At 36.8% G+C, this 16,452-nt stretch overlaps 1 protein-coding gene across 1 annotated transcript in view; it reads left to right on the top strand.

Annotated features, from left to right (window-relative positions):
* The window catches only part of LOC109387519 (ubiquitin carboxyl-terminal hydrolase 12), an 18,525-nt gene extending 2,279 nt beyond the window's left edge, over nt 1-16,246 (top strand). Inside the window, exons 3-5 of the mRNA XM_019651482.1 lie at nt 11,125-11,322; nt 11,839-11,917; nt 13,094-16,246. Coding sequence (XP_019507027.1) covers nt 11,125-11,322; nt 11,839-11,917; nt 13,094-13,195 — 379 coding nt within the window. The 3' untranslated portion in view covers nt 13,196-16,246. The remainder of the gene's footprint in view (nt 1-11,124; nt 11,323-11,838; nt 11,918-13,093) is intronic.
* Nucleotides 16,247-16,452: the final 206 nt, after the last annotated feature.

Below are 16,452 nucleotides of genomic sequence, written 5' to 3'. Positions count from 1 at the left end.
CCAGGTCGAGCTGTTGTTCAGCATCTTAGCTGTGGAGGGCAGTGTCACTGGCCCTCATATGTGGGATCCGAACCGGGGTCCTCTGGTGTTCCAAGCCAGCTCTTAAACATCGCGCCACTCAGCCGGCCCTAGGATTCCTGTTTTATTCAGTGGGTTATGATCCATTACCATTCTAACTTATTTTCATGTTGAAATTATCCCCAGTTTGGCTAGCAGGAGCCGCGTGAAGCTGGCTCCTGTGTCTTTTGGACATGACCCATCCTTCTTGAGCACGTCTTTGGTTTCTGGCACAGTAAGATTTTCCAGGCTCATCTTGTACTTTTCTCTCCCCACCCTGATACCAGCCATTGCTCTAAGGAGCCCTGCTTCCTTCTAGGGAGAGAGTGATGTTTACAAACCAGGACCTTGGCACAATTGGGATATCACTTGATGAGTCCCCCTTAGTGAACAGAGCTAGAGAATGTGTGTGGCTCTGCATACACGTTTATACTTACATCTACACAAACACACATATACACCTGTACTTTACTTATCTATTGTCTGTCTATATTGAAAAGCCATGAATTCACAGTGATTACCTCCAATATCAGCCAACTCCATAGGGTTCATTCTAGTTTTCTCCTTTTTAATATTTGTGATTCCCTTCTCTGACAATAAAAACTGGCTCCCATTGTCTTGATATATTTACCTAGTTGGTCAGTGCCCTGGTAGGTAATCTTACCCTCATGTATACACACACACACACACACACACACACACACACAGTTCTCTTATATAGATGTGTTGCTTACTATGCTTGGACTTCCCCTCTCGCCTGCCTACACAATTGTCTACTTCCTATGGCCCCATTAATGATTGAACTGAAATGTTCATGAAGGGAAGGGAAACAACTTAGATTTTTAAATGACTATATTTTTTTGTTTTTATTTTGGACACAGACTATCTACTGGGAAGGGAGGTATTTTGGTAACGGACATGGTAATCAAAACAGGTTACTCAGTGTTCCCTTTCATTTGTGCATATGATTGGAGCACCTCTAATAAGTTTCATTAGAGGCATGGTGGCTGATGTATTAGATTAATCCTGAAAACATTGTAGAAAGTGCCTAACACTATTGGTTAAGAAAGATAGAGTCAAGGACTAAATATAGCTAAGAAGAATGTAACTCAGAAACTTCATTGGCTAGATGGAGGAGGCCCATCTGTGAGCATAAGCTTGTCTTCACATAGGACGACAGGTAACCCATACATGAGTAATTAGGAATTGCCTACAAAGTCAAGCTGTTTGAAGGTATACATGAGATTTTATATAGTATTATTTAATATTAGATCTTTTATTAAATTATGTGAGGAATATATGTTCTTTGTACATAAATTAGAAAATATGGGTAAGTATAAATCACTTAAGAAAGCACCTTTAACATTTTTGTATAAATCCTAGATGTTTTAAGTACATATGTGTGTACACACATAATTCTTGAAATGGAATCAAACTTTATATACAGTTTTGTAACTTTTTCCACTTAATAAATTACATCCATGTCAATGAAATTATAGTTTTACATCATTCTTAAGAGGTACTGCATAGTGGTTTTTGTTTTTGTGTTTGTATGGACATAGCAGTCTATACCTACCAATCCTCTAAATCCAACAATTTAGTTTGTTCCCATTTTTTCGCTGTTATGGTTCTTTGATGGACATATTTTGTATGTATGCACACCCTCCTCCCACGTATTTTCAGACTTTACCATATTACTATAAGATAAACTATGTAAGTTCATGGAAATACACCAATACAGAAATTATGTATTTTTCACCAGGATATAGTAACAACCCTCTTGTTAACTTGCAGTGTGATACTGGCCCAGTCATTTAATCTTTTGGGATCTCACTTGGACTAGTCGACTTCCAAGGTCCCTATCATCTCTGAATCTGTAGTTTCTAGTCTCAGAATAGGATTGTGTTGAATATACAGATCATAGTTCTTATTAAAGAAATAAAAGTCAATTTGACTTAAAGTTTCAATCTGGATGAAGGACCAAAACCACGTAATCATCTTAGTGGATGCAGAAAAAGCATTTGACAAAAATCAACATGCTTTCAAGATAGAAACACTCTATAAACTAGGAATAGAAGGAACATACCTCTACATAATGAAGGCCATATATGAAAAGCCTACAGCCAACACCATACTCAACAGTGAGAAACTGAAAGCTTTCCTTCCAAGATCAGTAACATGACAAGGATGCCTACTCTTGCCACTCTTATTCAACATAGTATTGGAAGTCCTAGCCAGAGCAGTTAGGCAAGAAAAAGAAATTAAAGGCATCCAAATGAGAAAAGAAGTAAAATGATCTCTGTGTACAGATGGTATGATCTTATATAGAGAAAACACTAAAGATTAAACAAAGAAACAAAAACCTTATTAGAATTAATAAACAAATTCAACAAAGATGCAGGATACAAAATCAACACACAAAAATCAGTTGCAATTCTGTATATTAATAGTGAACAATCTGAAAGGGAATCAAGAAAAGAACCCCATTTACAAAAGCATCAAAAAGTATAAAATACTTAGGAATTAATTTAAACAGGCAAAAGACTTGTACACTGAGAACTATAAAATATTGTTCCAAGAAATTAAAGAAGATACATACAAATAAATGGAAAGATATCCTGTGTTCATAGATTGGAGGACTTAATCTTATTGAAGACTTAATATTATTAAAATGACCATACTGCCTAAAGCAAATCTACAGATTCCATGCCATCCCTATCAAAATCACAATGCTGTTTTTTTAAGAGACCAAAAAAAAAAAATTCAAAATTTATATGGGGAATCTTAAAGGACTGACTAGCCAAACAACCTTGAGAAAGAAAAACAAAGCTGGAGGCCTCACACCACCAGACTTCAAAACATGTTACAAAGCTATGGTAATCAAAGCAGTGTGTAAATAATACAAAGAAATACAGACCAATGGAACAGAATAAAGAGCCCAGAAATACACCCTCGCTTATCTTGTCAGATGATCTTCAACAAGTGTGCAAAAGCAACACAATAAGGAATGGACAGTCTCTTCAACAAATGGTACTAGGAAAACTGGATATCCACATGGCAAAGAATGAAGTTTGGACCCTTACCTAACACCATACACAAAAATTAAGTCAGAATTAATTATAGACCTAAACATAAGACCTGAAACTATAAAACTCCTAGGAAAAGAAAGAAAAACTGGAAAAGCTTCATGACTTTGAATTTGACAGTGATTTCTTGAATATGATCCCAAAAGCATAAGCAACAAAGCAAAAATAGGCAAATGGGACATCAAAGATGGACCTTGAGTGTATTATGCTAAGTAAAATAAGCCAAGTCACAAAAAGACAAATTCTGTATGATTTCAGTTTTATGAAGAATCTAAAGTAGTCAAATTCTTAGAAACAGAAAGTAAAATGGTGGTTGCCAGGGTCTGAGGGAGGGGAAAGGGGGAATTGTTCACTGGCCATAATATCAGTTTGCAAGATGAAAAAGTTGTGCAGTAGCGTGCATGTAGCTGACACTACTGTACTGTATGCTTAAAAGGATTAATTAAGGTGGTCAAGTTTATGTTCAAGTTTATGTTACCACAATAAAAAACCGCATGTGAAGTTTGACTTTGATTCATGATATATCTGTTTGAATTACTATAAGACAGTGTCTTTAAAAAGTTTCAGTCTGGAAAACTGAAGAACGATTTCTGGAAATGTTATCAATATGCCATAAAATAAGTAGTCTATGATCAAATGGACTTGCTATATAATAACGTTTCCTCATAGTTATTTATTCATGCTTCATATTGTGGACTCTGAGAAGACCTACGGAATAGAAGAAATTTATCTAGCTTTTTCCAGTATTTATCTGCACATAGACTCCCTTTATACAGCATACCTACTAAACTGTGTATAGCACAGTCCAGGCAAAACACCAGCTTGGTAAATGGAAGTAACAGCTATTGACTTTGATCCAGCGGGAGGACAGAGCATATGGATAAAGTGGAGCGATGTCCCTGGGGAACTGGAATGAGAAAGGATTTGGTGGCTTGCTTTCAGGTGGTGTTCCCCTGTCCTCTGGGCCTTAGGGTGGGAATGGTGCCAAGATTTTCAAGAGCAGTATTTCTGTCGCTTCTCTCGTGCTCAGAGTGGGACCTGATGATGAGTGACTGTGGACTGGGAACCAAGCCAGCCTGACTGGCTTCTTGCCTACACTTCCTTCCTCCTTTTTATTTGCTGTACTCTCCCTTTATTCCATATTCGGCTTGGCCCACTTCTAGGACCAGACCTGTCCTTATGAGGCATTGAAGGAGACTCCTGTGATGCCCAGGTGACTCACCCTCAAGTTGTCATGGCCACATGTCCGTCTCTATCTGCCCTAGATCTCCTAATTGAGATTCTTCATCTTCCTGAAACCCAGTCCTCCCCTTTTCCTCCATTTTCATAACTAGGTCCATATCTTCTTCCTCTGTATTCAGATGCTCGTCATGGTTACCTGTATGGTACGTATCATGTCAGCATCTTCTCAGCAGTAGGACTCCCTATGGGGAGTCAACATCCCCAACTACCCTTGCACATACCCCCATCTTAATCCACTCAGGCTGCTATAACAAACTACCTTAGGCTGGGTGGATTATAAACAACAGAAACGTTTTTCTCACAGTTCTGGAGGCTGGAAGTCCAAGGTCAGGGCGCCAGCATGGTGGCGTTCTGATTAGGACCCTCTTCCTGGTTTGTAGCCAGTGCCTTCTCACTTATGTCCTCACATGGTGGAAGGGTGCTTGCAAGCTCCCTGGAGTTTCTTTTATATACACATGAACCCCATTTCTAAGGGTTCCACTCTCATGACCTAGCACCTCCCAAAGGCCCCATTTACTAATACCATCATATTGGGCATTTGGATTTCAACATAGGAATTTAGGGGGTGGGTACAAACATTCAAACCGTAGCACCTCCCCCACACACACTCACCTATTAGAATCCTTCTGATTGTGACCTGTGTTTTTGGTTATCTGGGTCCTTCTGTCTTTGGAGAGGTGGATGCTCATACCTGGCAGCATCTCCAGGTAGTGCTCAGGACTCTGTTCCATCTGCGGTTGGGGCACTCCATGGACCTCACCCACCCACTGGCCTGTCCTGCATTTGTAACACGGTCAGGCTCTGTTTTGTATAACTGTCCTTAGTACTTACGTCTCAATCCCCTAGTGTCCTCCTCACATCTTGTCACAGCATTCTGTTCCCTTCTCATTCCTCAGTCCTTATTGATGTTACAGTTTGTAAGAGTGTGGTATTTAATGTCTGTACAATTATTAAGCTGTGCTGTGTGGCCAAGACTTCTTACAGAATTTAGTAAGTTCTTACGTGCTTGTGCTGGGATATTAAATTTCTCTGTCAGAGTTTGCAAACGAGTGCTCCCTGGGCCAAATTCAGTCTATAGACCTAGACCTTTGCTTGGCTTACACAGTTTAAACAAATGGGAATTTTTCATTTAAAAAATGATTTCTGGCTATTCTTTAAAAAAAAAAAATCAAAACAGCGAACATCAGGAAGGCCTGCACTGCATGGTGTTCTCAGTTGCCTACATGGTGTCCTCAGTTGCCTGCAGCCAAATCATGGGCACTCCAGTTAGGACGCGGGTGCAGACAGTGTCACCACCCCCTCCCACCTCCAGCCCCCACTCCTGTGGAGTGCTTTCACTTCTGATCCTTCTGTGGAGGACTCTTCTTGGACTACTGCAGAAGGATGTTTCCGGGCATTTCTTTCACCTCTGACTGACAGGTGGACAAGAGAGTATGAACACCCAACTGCCCTTGCTGGAGTCAAGAGCCGTCTGCAGTGAAATCCACAGTCCAGGGGTTCCCTGTGGGACTTGGGGAAGCTTGCCTCTGGGATTTGGCCTGCGATGGACCCCTTACCTGGCTTCCTTTCCTCCCCCGCTTTCCTCACTCCACCCAGTAACACCACCTGGATAAATCAGGGCATATGACTTCTTGTCACAGGGTCTGCTTCTGGGGAACAGCACCCCTAATAGGGAGGATGTGCTCCCTCATCACCACAGTCCCACCACCCCCTGTTATAGTGGCTGCTGCCGTCATTTGAGTTTGTTATCTGATATGTAATGTGGGCAGTAAATGTTTTCTAAGAAAGTAATAATACCTGTAGTCTACTCATTCCCGGTCTCACAGGAAAATATTTTGATTAGGCTGGAAGAGGACATGCTTGTTTTTAAAAATCACATTGTTGATCAGCGTAAGTTTTTTGCAGAGATCTAAAATTTCTAGAAAATTTAAGCTGGGGTGAGGGTGTTTCTCTTTCAGAGGGGAAATATGCTATGTAAATTTTTAAATGCTCCTTACATATTTATTATTGCTTTGTTAATTTAGGAGTATAAAGGAATCTTTCCATTTTATTTTTACAGTTACTGATTTTTAGAAAGAACATAAAGAAGAAATCAACTCAGTTAATCTATTACATCATCACCAAGTGGGGTTTATGTGTTTGTGGCTGGATTCAGTTCACTAATGTTTTGTTGATGATTTTCACATCTGTGAAATATGAGGGATACTGGTTTGTAATTTTATTTTCTTGTAGTACTTCTGTTAGGGTTTGGTGTTGGGTTTATGCTGGCCTCAGAAATGACATCATTCCCGCCTCCTCTTTTATGGAACAGTTTGTATAAGATAGGCTTTATTTCTTCCTTAAATACTTGATAGAGTTCATCAGTGCTGCTCATTGGTCCTGTTGTTTCTTTTCAAGAAGGGGGAAAGTTTTTGATTCCAAGTACAGGACCATTTAGATTTCCTATTTTTTCTTATTTTCAGTTTTGGTAAATTGTGTTTTTTTTAAGAAATGTGTCCATTTCATGTAAGTTACCTAATATCATAATGTTATCCATGATATTTCCTTACTTTTTTTTTAAACTTCGTATTTTGAAATGATTATAGGTCCACAGGAAATTGTAAACATAGCACAGAGATAGTAAGGAGAGGTCCCATGTACCACCTTCACTCAGTGTCCCCTAGGGGTAACATGTTACATAAATATAGTACAGTCGGCATTGACCTTTGTGAGATCTGACCAGCTTTACATGGACTCATTTGTTTATGTTTGTAGTTCTGAACAGTTGTATCACATGTGGATTCATGTAACCACCATAGCAATCAAGATGCAGAACTGGCCCATCTCCTTTGTGCTTGATCTCCCCTAGTCACACACAGCACCCCCACCCCACCCCCGCTGGCCCCATTTCCTAACTCCTGGAACCACTCGTCTCCTCCATCTCTATAATTTTATCATTTTGAGAATGTTATATAAATAGAGTCATGCAGTATGTGATCTTTTGAGATTGACTTTCTTCTCGCAGCATAATTCCTTGAGCTCTACTCAAGTAGTCGCGTGTATCAGTGGTCCATTCCCATTTATTGCTGAATAGTATTTCATGGTACTTTATTATGTTCTCAGTGTCTGTAGAATCTATAGCAATAGCCTGTCTGTGATTTCTAATATTGGCCATTTGTGTTTTCTTTGTTTTCCCTTGATTAACCTTGCTGGAATTTTACAACTTATTTGAATCTCTGTTGTTTTGTTTTGTATTTCATTGATTTTTGTTATTTTCTATTATTTCTGCTTGCTTTGGGTTTCATTAGCCATTTTTTTCTAGCTTCTTCAGATGGAAACTTAGATTTTCAGTTTTAAACTCTTTTTCTTTTCTAATGTAAACATTTTAAAGCTATAAATTTCCCTCTAAATGCTGCTTTGGCTGTATTCTCACAAATTTTGACATCTTGTATTTGCATTATCATCCATTTCAAAATCTATTTTAATTTCCCTTGTAATTTTCTCTTTGTCCCATGGATATTTAGAAGTTTGTTGCTTAGTTTGCACACTCTGGGAATTTTCTAGATATTTTTATTTTTGTCAGAGAATATATTCTATGATTTTAGTCTTTTGGAATTTATTGAAACTTCTTTAATTGTCTAGTGCATTGGTGAATGTTGCAGTTGTACTTGAAAATAATGTATATTCTGTAGTTTGAGATGGAGTGTTCCATAAATATCATTTAGATCCATAATTTGGTGGTTCATATCCTCCCTATGCTTACTCATTTCTTGTTAGTGAAAGAAGCCTATTAAAGATTTCAACTCTGATTATACATTTATCTGTTTATTTAATCCTGTCAAATTTTGAAGCTTTGATATTTGGAGCATGTACTTTTAAGATTATGTCCTCTTGATTAACTGGCCTCTTACTATGGTCTGTCCCTCTTTATCTCTAGTAATACTCCTTTGACTGAAATCAGTATCAGTGAAAGCCAGCTGATTTACTGTTTGTCTTTTTTATCCTCCTACTTTTTAAAACAGTTTTAAACTACGACACATATTATCAAAAAAAGGTAAACACTTCTTAATGTTAAAATGAACACACCTTATTGTTTTAAAGATATAAAAGCAAGAAAATGTATGTATAACATAAATTCATCCAGATTTTAATCTCTGTGTAGTGGGTAAGTGCCATTTAAAAATTTTAAATAGAAAATTGATTTATAAGTCAGTTTACAGAAGATAAAATCAATGTTAAATCAAACTTTATAAGGAAAAAAATGTTCTGTATCTTTCCATTTTTTCAACGTAATTTGTTTTTTGTAAAAACATTACATCTTAAGACAAATTTTTTTAAAAACAATGACAGAGTGGCAACCAGTTAGCTCAGGTGGTTAGAGCACAGTGCTCATAACACCAAGATTGCTAGTTCGATCTCCATATGGGCCACTGAGCTGCGCCCTCCACAAATAGATTGAAACAGCTACTTGACTTGGCGCTGATGGGTCCTGGAAAAACACACTGTTCCCCAGTAATGGAAAGAAAAACAGAAAATTATTAAAAATAAAATAAAATAAAGGAAAAACCGTGACAGAGATCAAGAGCTCCCTGATGTAACCTCTCCACACAATTCTGAATGGAAGGAAAACCAGAATCCTACATATTCATTGGTGTATTGATGGAATTGGTGTTTTGAGCAGGAAATCAACTTTTTTTTTGCTGCTGTAAAATCTATACAATGGATTTCATACTCCTTACATGTGTGTCCAAGCAATTTTCTTCTTTGTGAACTATTTTAATATGAGGAAAATTTTGTAAGGTAGTCTCTAATCATCTTTAAAATACGGCTCCACAAATGTTTTTATTTGACTTTGTCATGTTTATCCCCACAAACATTTGGTTTCTTTGTGGTAGCTGACATTCCTCCACTGGGATTAAACTGCCAGTAGGACTCATTCTTCATGTGTTGTCTGATCAAACATATTTTATAAGCTAGCCTTTAGGTGTTTTTTTCTCCTTTTGGACTTTTCCCCCCTCTGCCCTTGCTTCATTTCTAAAAGCACATTTTTCCTAACCACCAGGCCATGTCTACCTCCTCTTTCTAACCTTAACTGACTGCCAGCTATGTCACTAACGTTCATTTAATGCTGAGAGAATTCATCTGGATCTATACTCCACTGGAAATCTTCAAAGGATACTTTGTTTTTGTTGTTTTGAAAGAATTTATTTTAGAAACTACATGGGTTTAATCAACTATTTGGTGAACATAAAGTTGGATTATTGGTTATATAATTTTATATCTTGACTTTTTTACTTTCCACAAGTATTTTCCCATGCCTTTTAGAAACTTTCACCATCACTGTTGTTTGAAGTTGTATAATATTCTGTTCTATTTGCACTGTAATTTATTTCAGCATTTCCTATTGTTGAATAGTAGGAATTTTTCTAATTTTTCACGATATATAAAGTAACTCTAGAAGTGACTTTTCCTCAGAAATCTTGTATTTATGATATATTTAATTTAATTTCTAGAAAATGAGATTACTGAGGTAAAGACCATAAAGGCTCTTAATTCATATTGCTAGATTGTTTTCCAGGAATGATTGTTTACATTTATTTTCGCAAATGTTTTTCAAAGGCCAGGTTAGTAGAATAGTAAATATTTCTAGAATATTCCCACCACATTTAAGATCTGTAAAATGCAGATTTAGAATAATGCTATAAAATTATTTTCTTCACTTCATTAGAGGCAATGGCATAATACATCTTATTTTTTAATTATGAAAAGTGTTTTGCTCCACTGTACATGTACAGAGTTCAGTTCTGCAACATTTGTCAAGTCTCTATCATGTGCCAGGCATTTTGCTAGATAGAGGAGAAATAAAATGGAAAAGGTGACTCCGACCTGCCAAGAGTTCAGATCCTAGAAGAAGAGAAAAACCCATAATCGTCTAAACACTTTATAATGTAATAAACTGTACATAAATAAGGAGAATATGTAAAGCGCTGGTGGAGGTTTGAAGAGAGCAATTATTTGTACCAGTGGGTGTAACATTTGAGCTGAGCCTTTAAAAGAGTAGACTGTCTTTAGGTGAAGTAGGAGAGAGGTAACCTCAGGGAGAAATAGCATGTAAGGGCGTAATAAAGATTATGTAGAATGTGAAGAGTAGCCTGTGTTTCACTATTAAAAACTTAACTCCTCAATTTCCCAATTATTTTATTCCCTTTCCAGGATACGTGTAGTTACTATTTTTAATGTGGAGTGATTTCTTCTCTCTGGCGAACACCATTAGTAGAAGAATAGTCTTGAGTGCTTTTCTCATTGTCTCCTGTTCTCAATCTGTTATTAATTATATATATAGATTGATAGAACCAATGGTTTCAGTCTCCACTCATATCCAAAGGAACTGGCAGCTTTAAGGAACTGGTTTTTCCTCCACTGATCATAGGCATCACTGTACATTTAGCCTTATCATATTTCAAAAATAAAGATTTCTTATCCAAGACTAGTGCCATTCCATCTGTTTTGGAGCTGTGTTGAATGCTGAGTCAAATTATGTGGTTTGGTAATGATGGGTGGGGTGGGGTAGTCGTAAGACTTTCAGAATATTGCTTTGCCAATATAAAAATAATTGGTAAAAATATGCAAAAGTGGGCAGTGCTGGGCTATTAAAACTGACCATTAACCACTTGGAAATTGAATCATAAAGTTTGATAATTCTTTTAAAGACACGGTGAATGTCTTTTATGAAATTTTGTTTTCATCTTTATTTTAATAGGATGAAAGTTAAAAAACTGCCCATGATTCTAGCTCTACATCTGAAGAGATTTAAATATATGGATCAACTTCATCGATATACAAAACTTTCTTACCGGGTAGTTTTTCCTTTAGAGCTTCGTCTCTTTAACACTTCAGGCGATGCAACCAATCCTGATAGAATGTACGACCTTGTTGCTGTTGTGGTTCACTGTGGAAGGTAATGGCTGCAATTAGTGGGGGGTTGGGGGGGTGGCCTCATATGAGAGTCGGGTTAGTGATCAGTGTGCATGCGGGGTATTCCTGCACAATTTGAACGTAGGTCTTAGAGGTTCGAATCCAGTGCTTCAGTAGCAAGATACATTTATTCCAAGATACGTAATCCTGCTCCCTGCCAAAAATGCTAGAAATTTTTATTTAAATCTTTCATAGAAGCAAATTTGAAAATTACTTCAAAAATAATAATTAAAAATTATTACAAAGACAATAAAGAATTTTAATAGCTTAGATTTATATGACTAGAATACTGATCATATCTCAAAGCAAAGCACTAATGATTTAATTTTAAAATTGAATGCTAGTTGAAATCAATGTAGCTTGATTTTGGGGGGGAAAGAATAAGGAGTATTTTTGTCTGTTTTGGTTTTTCTACTTTATAGCACATGAAATTTAGGGCATAGAAGAGTAATACCAGTAGGCATTTTATAACATTAACTTTTCTTTCTCTTTGTTTCAGTGGTCCCAATCGAGGCCATTATATTGCAATAGTTAAGAGTCATGATTTTTGGTTGTTGTTTGATGATGATATTGTAGAAGTAAGTAATTTCATCATTTTTTATTATTCTTCAAAGTTGTGTGTGTATTTTACTCTTCACTTTTTTCTCCCAGCTTCTCATTCATAGTTAACAGGCGATAAATATTACACAAATGTTCAGGTCTTCAGATCGGAATCTAATTCCCACTTCGTACTCCCTAACATCCAGTCCCAGTGCTTGAATTGTCAACTAACATTTATAATGTTTAGAATAAAACAAGAGAAAGCTTTCAATGACAGAGCTAGTTTTAAAAAAATATTTCATTATTGAATAAGTAATTTGTTGAGCTATAATATACCTGTAGTAAATTACACGAATCTTAAGCAGCCACTCGATGAATTTTTACATGGGTTCTCATACGCACAGGTACGCACACACACAGGCACGCACACATCCAGATCCAAATACAGTACATTTTCAACACCCCAGCAAGCTCCTCATTTCTCTTCTTGGTCAGTACCCACAGCTCTCCTCCCCTCTGCCCACCATTCCCCAGACCCACTCTGTGGACTTTTATCCTTATGATGAATATTGCCTATGTTTGAATATAAACAGACTCATCAAGCATGACTTCTTTTGTGTCTGCTTCTTTCACTCATCATTATATCTGTGAGATAATTATTGTGGCCTGTAGTAGCAGTGCTTTATTGCGGTATAATTTTCCATTGTATGAATATATCAAGTTAGAAACGTGGCTCTTTGTCCATTGTTGACTATTATGAATAAAGCTGTCTTGATTATCCTTGTTCAAGTCTTTTGCTGGACATATGCACTCATTTTCTTGGGTGTATATTAAGTTGGACCACATGAAGTTGCCGTTTTCATAGGTCCCAAGTAGTTGCCAATTAGTGGTTTCATATATTTCAGCCAATATACCTAGGAATAGAATTGCTGGATCGAAGGGTAGTTGTATACTCAGCTTTAGAAGAAAATGCTAAACATTTCTTCCAACGTGTGTGTACCCTTTTACATTCCCCTAGCTACGTATGAGAGTGCCATATTCTCACCAACACTTGGTATTGTTAATCTTTTTCATTTAAGCCATTCTAGTTTTGCAGAGCTATTTTATAAATGAGAAAATGAAGGTCATGTTTCTAAGAAATGTTGAAGATTTTACTGGATTTAAGCAGTTCAAGGAGCTCATTTATGTACTAATGTTTACATTTTGCCTCACAGAAAATAGATGCACAAGCTATTGAAGAATTCTACGGGTTGACGTCAGATATCTCAAAGAACTCTGAGTCTGGTTACATCCTTTTCTATCAGTCTCGGGACTGAAGGGGAACCGTGATGAAGAGATTTCTGCCTCGTTTCTTCTTTGGTTATTTTGGAAAGGATCAAGCACTGATTTTTCAAGAAAAGAGAAATGCAGGAAGCTCAGGGGGCAGTAGCACACTTTGCACACAATAAAGCAAAGACTGTGGATTAACAAGCTCTTCCTATCATGGTAGTTGATTTATTTGCTCAGGTATCATGCTGTCTGCAGTTCCACACAACAAGGAAGTGAAATCAGAGATAGCAGCTCCTCTTGTAAAACAGCCTTCCAGTAATCGACATGCATTTGCTCTTTATTAATTGCACCAATAATGATTTGAACTCCTTGGGGGTGCAGCAGAAAGAAGAGGAATCTATGCTGGGTGGTCTTGATAATTGAAGGAGATGATTGTGAACACGCTGCATAAATTTGCCTGGGTTGAATTATGTATAGAAAGAATGTTTGGTGGTCTTTTCAAGCATAAACCAGAAATACTTTTGGGCCCAACACTTGCAGTTGCCTTCCTGTTGAATAAAAACTTAACAGATACCCAGTGCCAGGAAGACAAATATGTTTTGCTTCTCTGAAGAAGCTTATAATAATATACAGTATATGTATATGTAGGGAACAATTGGTCAAAAGTGGCTTTTTGTTTCCCCAAGGGGAAAGACTGGCTTTGTAATTATAATTTTTTTTCTTATTTATTTTACTTAAAACTGGTAGAGTCTTAAGTATTGTATGAAGTGCCCATGATTCTGTCAGTAAATTTGAGCATATTTTTACTACTTTTTGTCAGTTTAACTAGACCTTTTGTTTGTTTCTATTTTTAAGGTGAATTTTAAACTTTTAAATCAGTAAGATACCTTAAGAAAAATTGCAATGAGAGGAGGTAAATATTCTTTTTCAGGAGGAACTGATATCTCTGGCTAAATATTTGTCCTTTTGTTAATGGTTCATAAATCAGTTATTTCATTCAGTTTTAATTTCAGTAAAATAAGAAACTATTAAAAATTCCCTATGGTTGTTGGAATGATAAAAGAAATTCTGGTGCGGTGCTGGTATTCCAGTCTTTAGAATCTTTAAATACGCTAATATTTCAAGTTGAGGCCATATTTGGAAAATTCATGCCGTAGCGATTATGTTACTTTCAAGTGTCATTCTTTACCTTGGAAAGAAGTAATCCGTTCATAACCCCAGCAGCCTGGGTAGCTTGCTAAAAAACCCTTTGAAGATCAAATTTTGATGAAGTAGACCAGGAATACACAAAGCAAGTCCTTTTTCCTCCTTCCACCTTTACAAATCTTGCTGGAAGAGTGTTTGGAAATTAAACTTTGTTAAGACTCCCTTTGGGAGTTTTAAGAAGTAATATATATATAAGGCAATGTGTGTAAATTATCGCAGTTGACACTTTTCCATGCATCAGTAAGTTCTCTGACAGTGGCCAAAAGCCACTTGTCGAAAATAATTGAATATATATTCAGAATAATAGCAATCAGGCCATGGATATTCTTTATCAAAGTCTTTTCAGGCAGTAATCTTGTTTTTAATTGCTGTAATTTTCTAAACTTATTTTACTAATACTGATGAAGACAAAAAACAACAAAAAAGAATGTTTTTGTCTGCTGCTATTATTAACATTTATTATTTGTATCTTTTAGCTCAGGAAATGACTTCACCTATTCCTTCCATGAACATATCTTTAACAGGGTCATTTAGCTAATTGGGCTGTGCTGGGAGAAAATCATATTGTATTTTGACAAATTGCTTTTTAAGGTATAGTTTCTAAAATCAGGGTAACCTGGCTGGAATTGTTTTGTACAAATTACAGAGCCTGCCTGATCTACCAACATTGCACAGAGAATCACAACCAAGAATGTGGGAAGGTCATAGCAGTGGAACTGGATACATTGTTTATTTTGAGGGCTTAAACCAAATTGTCTTGGAATTTAAAGCTGTATTTCTGTAGCTTTCAGTACAGAGGAGAGGAAAGTGAAGCTGAGTCAGTTTTTATGTGAGTCAGGCCACAGCATGTATAAGAAAGATAGATGAAGTCATTTGCATAAAGGTACAGCGTTGGAATACCATGTTGTGTTTGTTATTACATTGTGCATTCTAAAACCACAGTCAAAGCCAAGGGTACATTTCACATTAAAGCAAATCATAGCATTTTTATTGAGTTCCATGGTAGTCACACACTGTTCACATCTACACCATATTTAATAGTATGGTTTTGTCAGGGGAAGGGACTGTGGGATGACGGTTCTCAATTTACTTTTTACTGAGTGCAGCTGCATCTAAGTACAATGTTTGGAAGCTTATCAGAAACTCAATATACTTTAAAAACATGTAGGGATAGGGTTGGGGGGGAACGCAGATATAGTCAGAAAAGTGACCCATATAGAAAGCATTGTGAGGCTGTCGGTTGACTGTGATTGAAGTGAGGGGCGGGTTTAAGTTGTAAATGATGGCTGATTGCTATCTATGTATATGTTTGTTGGGATGGCTGTCCCATATTTTGTATATTGGAATAAAAGTTTCTATAAATTATCGTAACTAAAAGTAAATATTCTAAATTAAGTCTCGCTTCTGAGTCATATGGCTTCTGTCTTGGAAACTTCACCTTTAGGAGAATTCTTAAGACAAGCCATGCGACTTCAGGAAAAGGGAAAAAAGGACATGTGTAATATATGGGTCTTGTTGCCTCTAACCATCAGTATAGGGTTTTTTCTTTCCTTGATGGCGGTAGAAAGACCTCATTTTCATAACATACTACTCTTGATACTTTCTTTAGAGATACTTTTCATTAAAGATTCTCTCATGAGGTATTTAACTGGGAGCTGGGAGGCTAAGGCACTCAGGTCCTGGCTCTTCAGTGAATTTAACTGTGTGACCTTGGGCAAGTCACTTAACCTCTCTGTGCTTCAGTCTCCCTATCTTGTAAAATGGGAGTCATACCTACCTCACAGGGTTGTTGTGGGGATTAATTAGCTATAATGTCTGTAAAGCATCTAAGGTTCTTGAAGAAGGCGCTATATAAATACAAAATAATATCTATTAAAGTTGGTTTATTTGTGTCTGTGGGTTTTAAGTGTGTTTTTTCCTTTTTGCCTAAAATGTATTTGCCAATTAGAAGAAGTACACACTTTGGAAATTGTCTTACTGCTTTTGTTCCAAAGTCACTACTTTTGTTATCCAGAGAGATTTTCCCAGAACAGCATTCCATGACTGTGAGACAGCATTTATATGTGCCCATATTTAATCAGCACGAGCCTGGCGTTTG

This window comes from Hipposideros armiger, unplaced genomic scaffold (assembly GCF_001890085.2).
Source record: "Hipposideros armiger isolate ML-2016 unplaced genomic scaffold, ASM189008v1 scaffold_160, whole genome shotgun sequence".
In the NCBI taxonomy this organism is placed as follows: Eukaryota; Metazoa; Chordata; class Mammalia; order Chiroptera; family Hipposideridae; genus Hipposideros; species Hipposideros armiger.
This window is presented reverse-complemented; position numbering and strand designations above follow the sequence as displayed.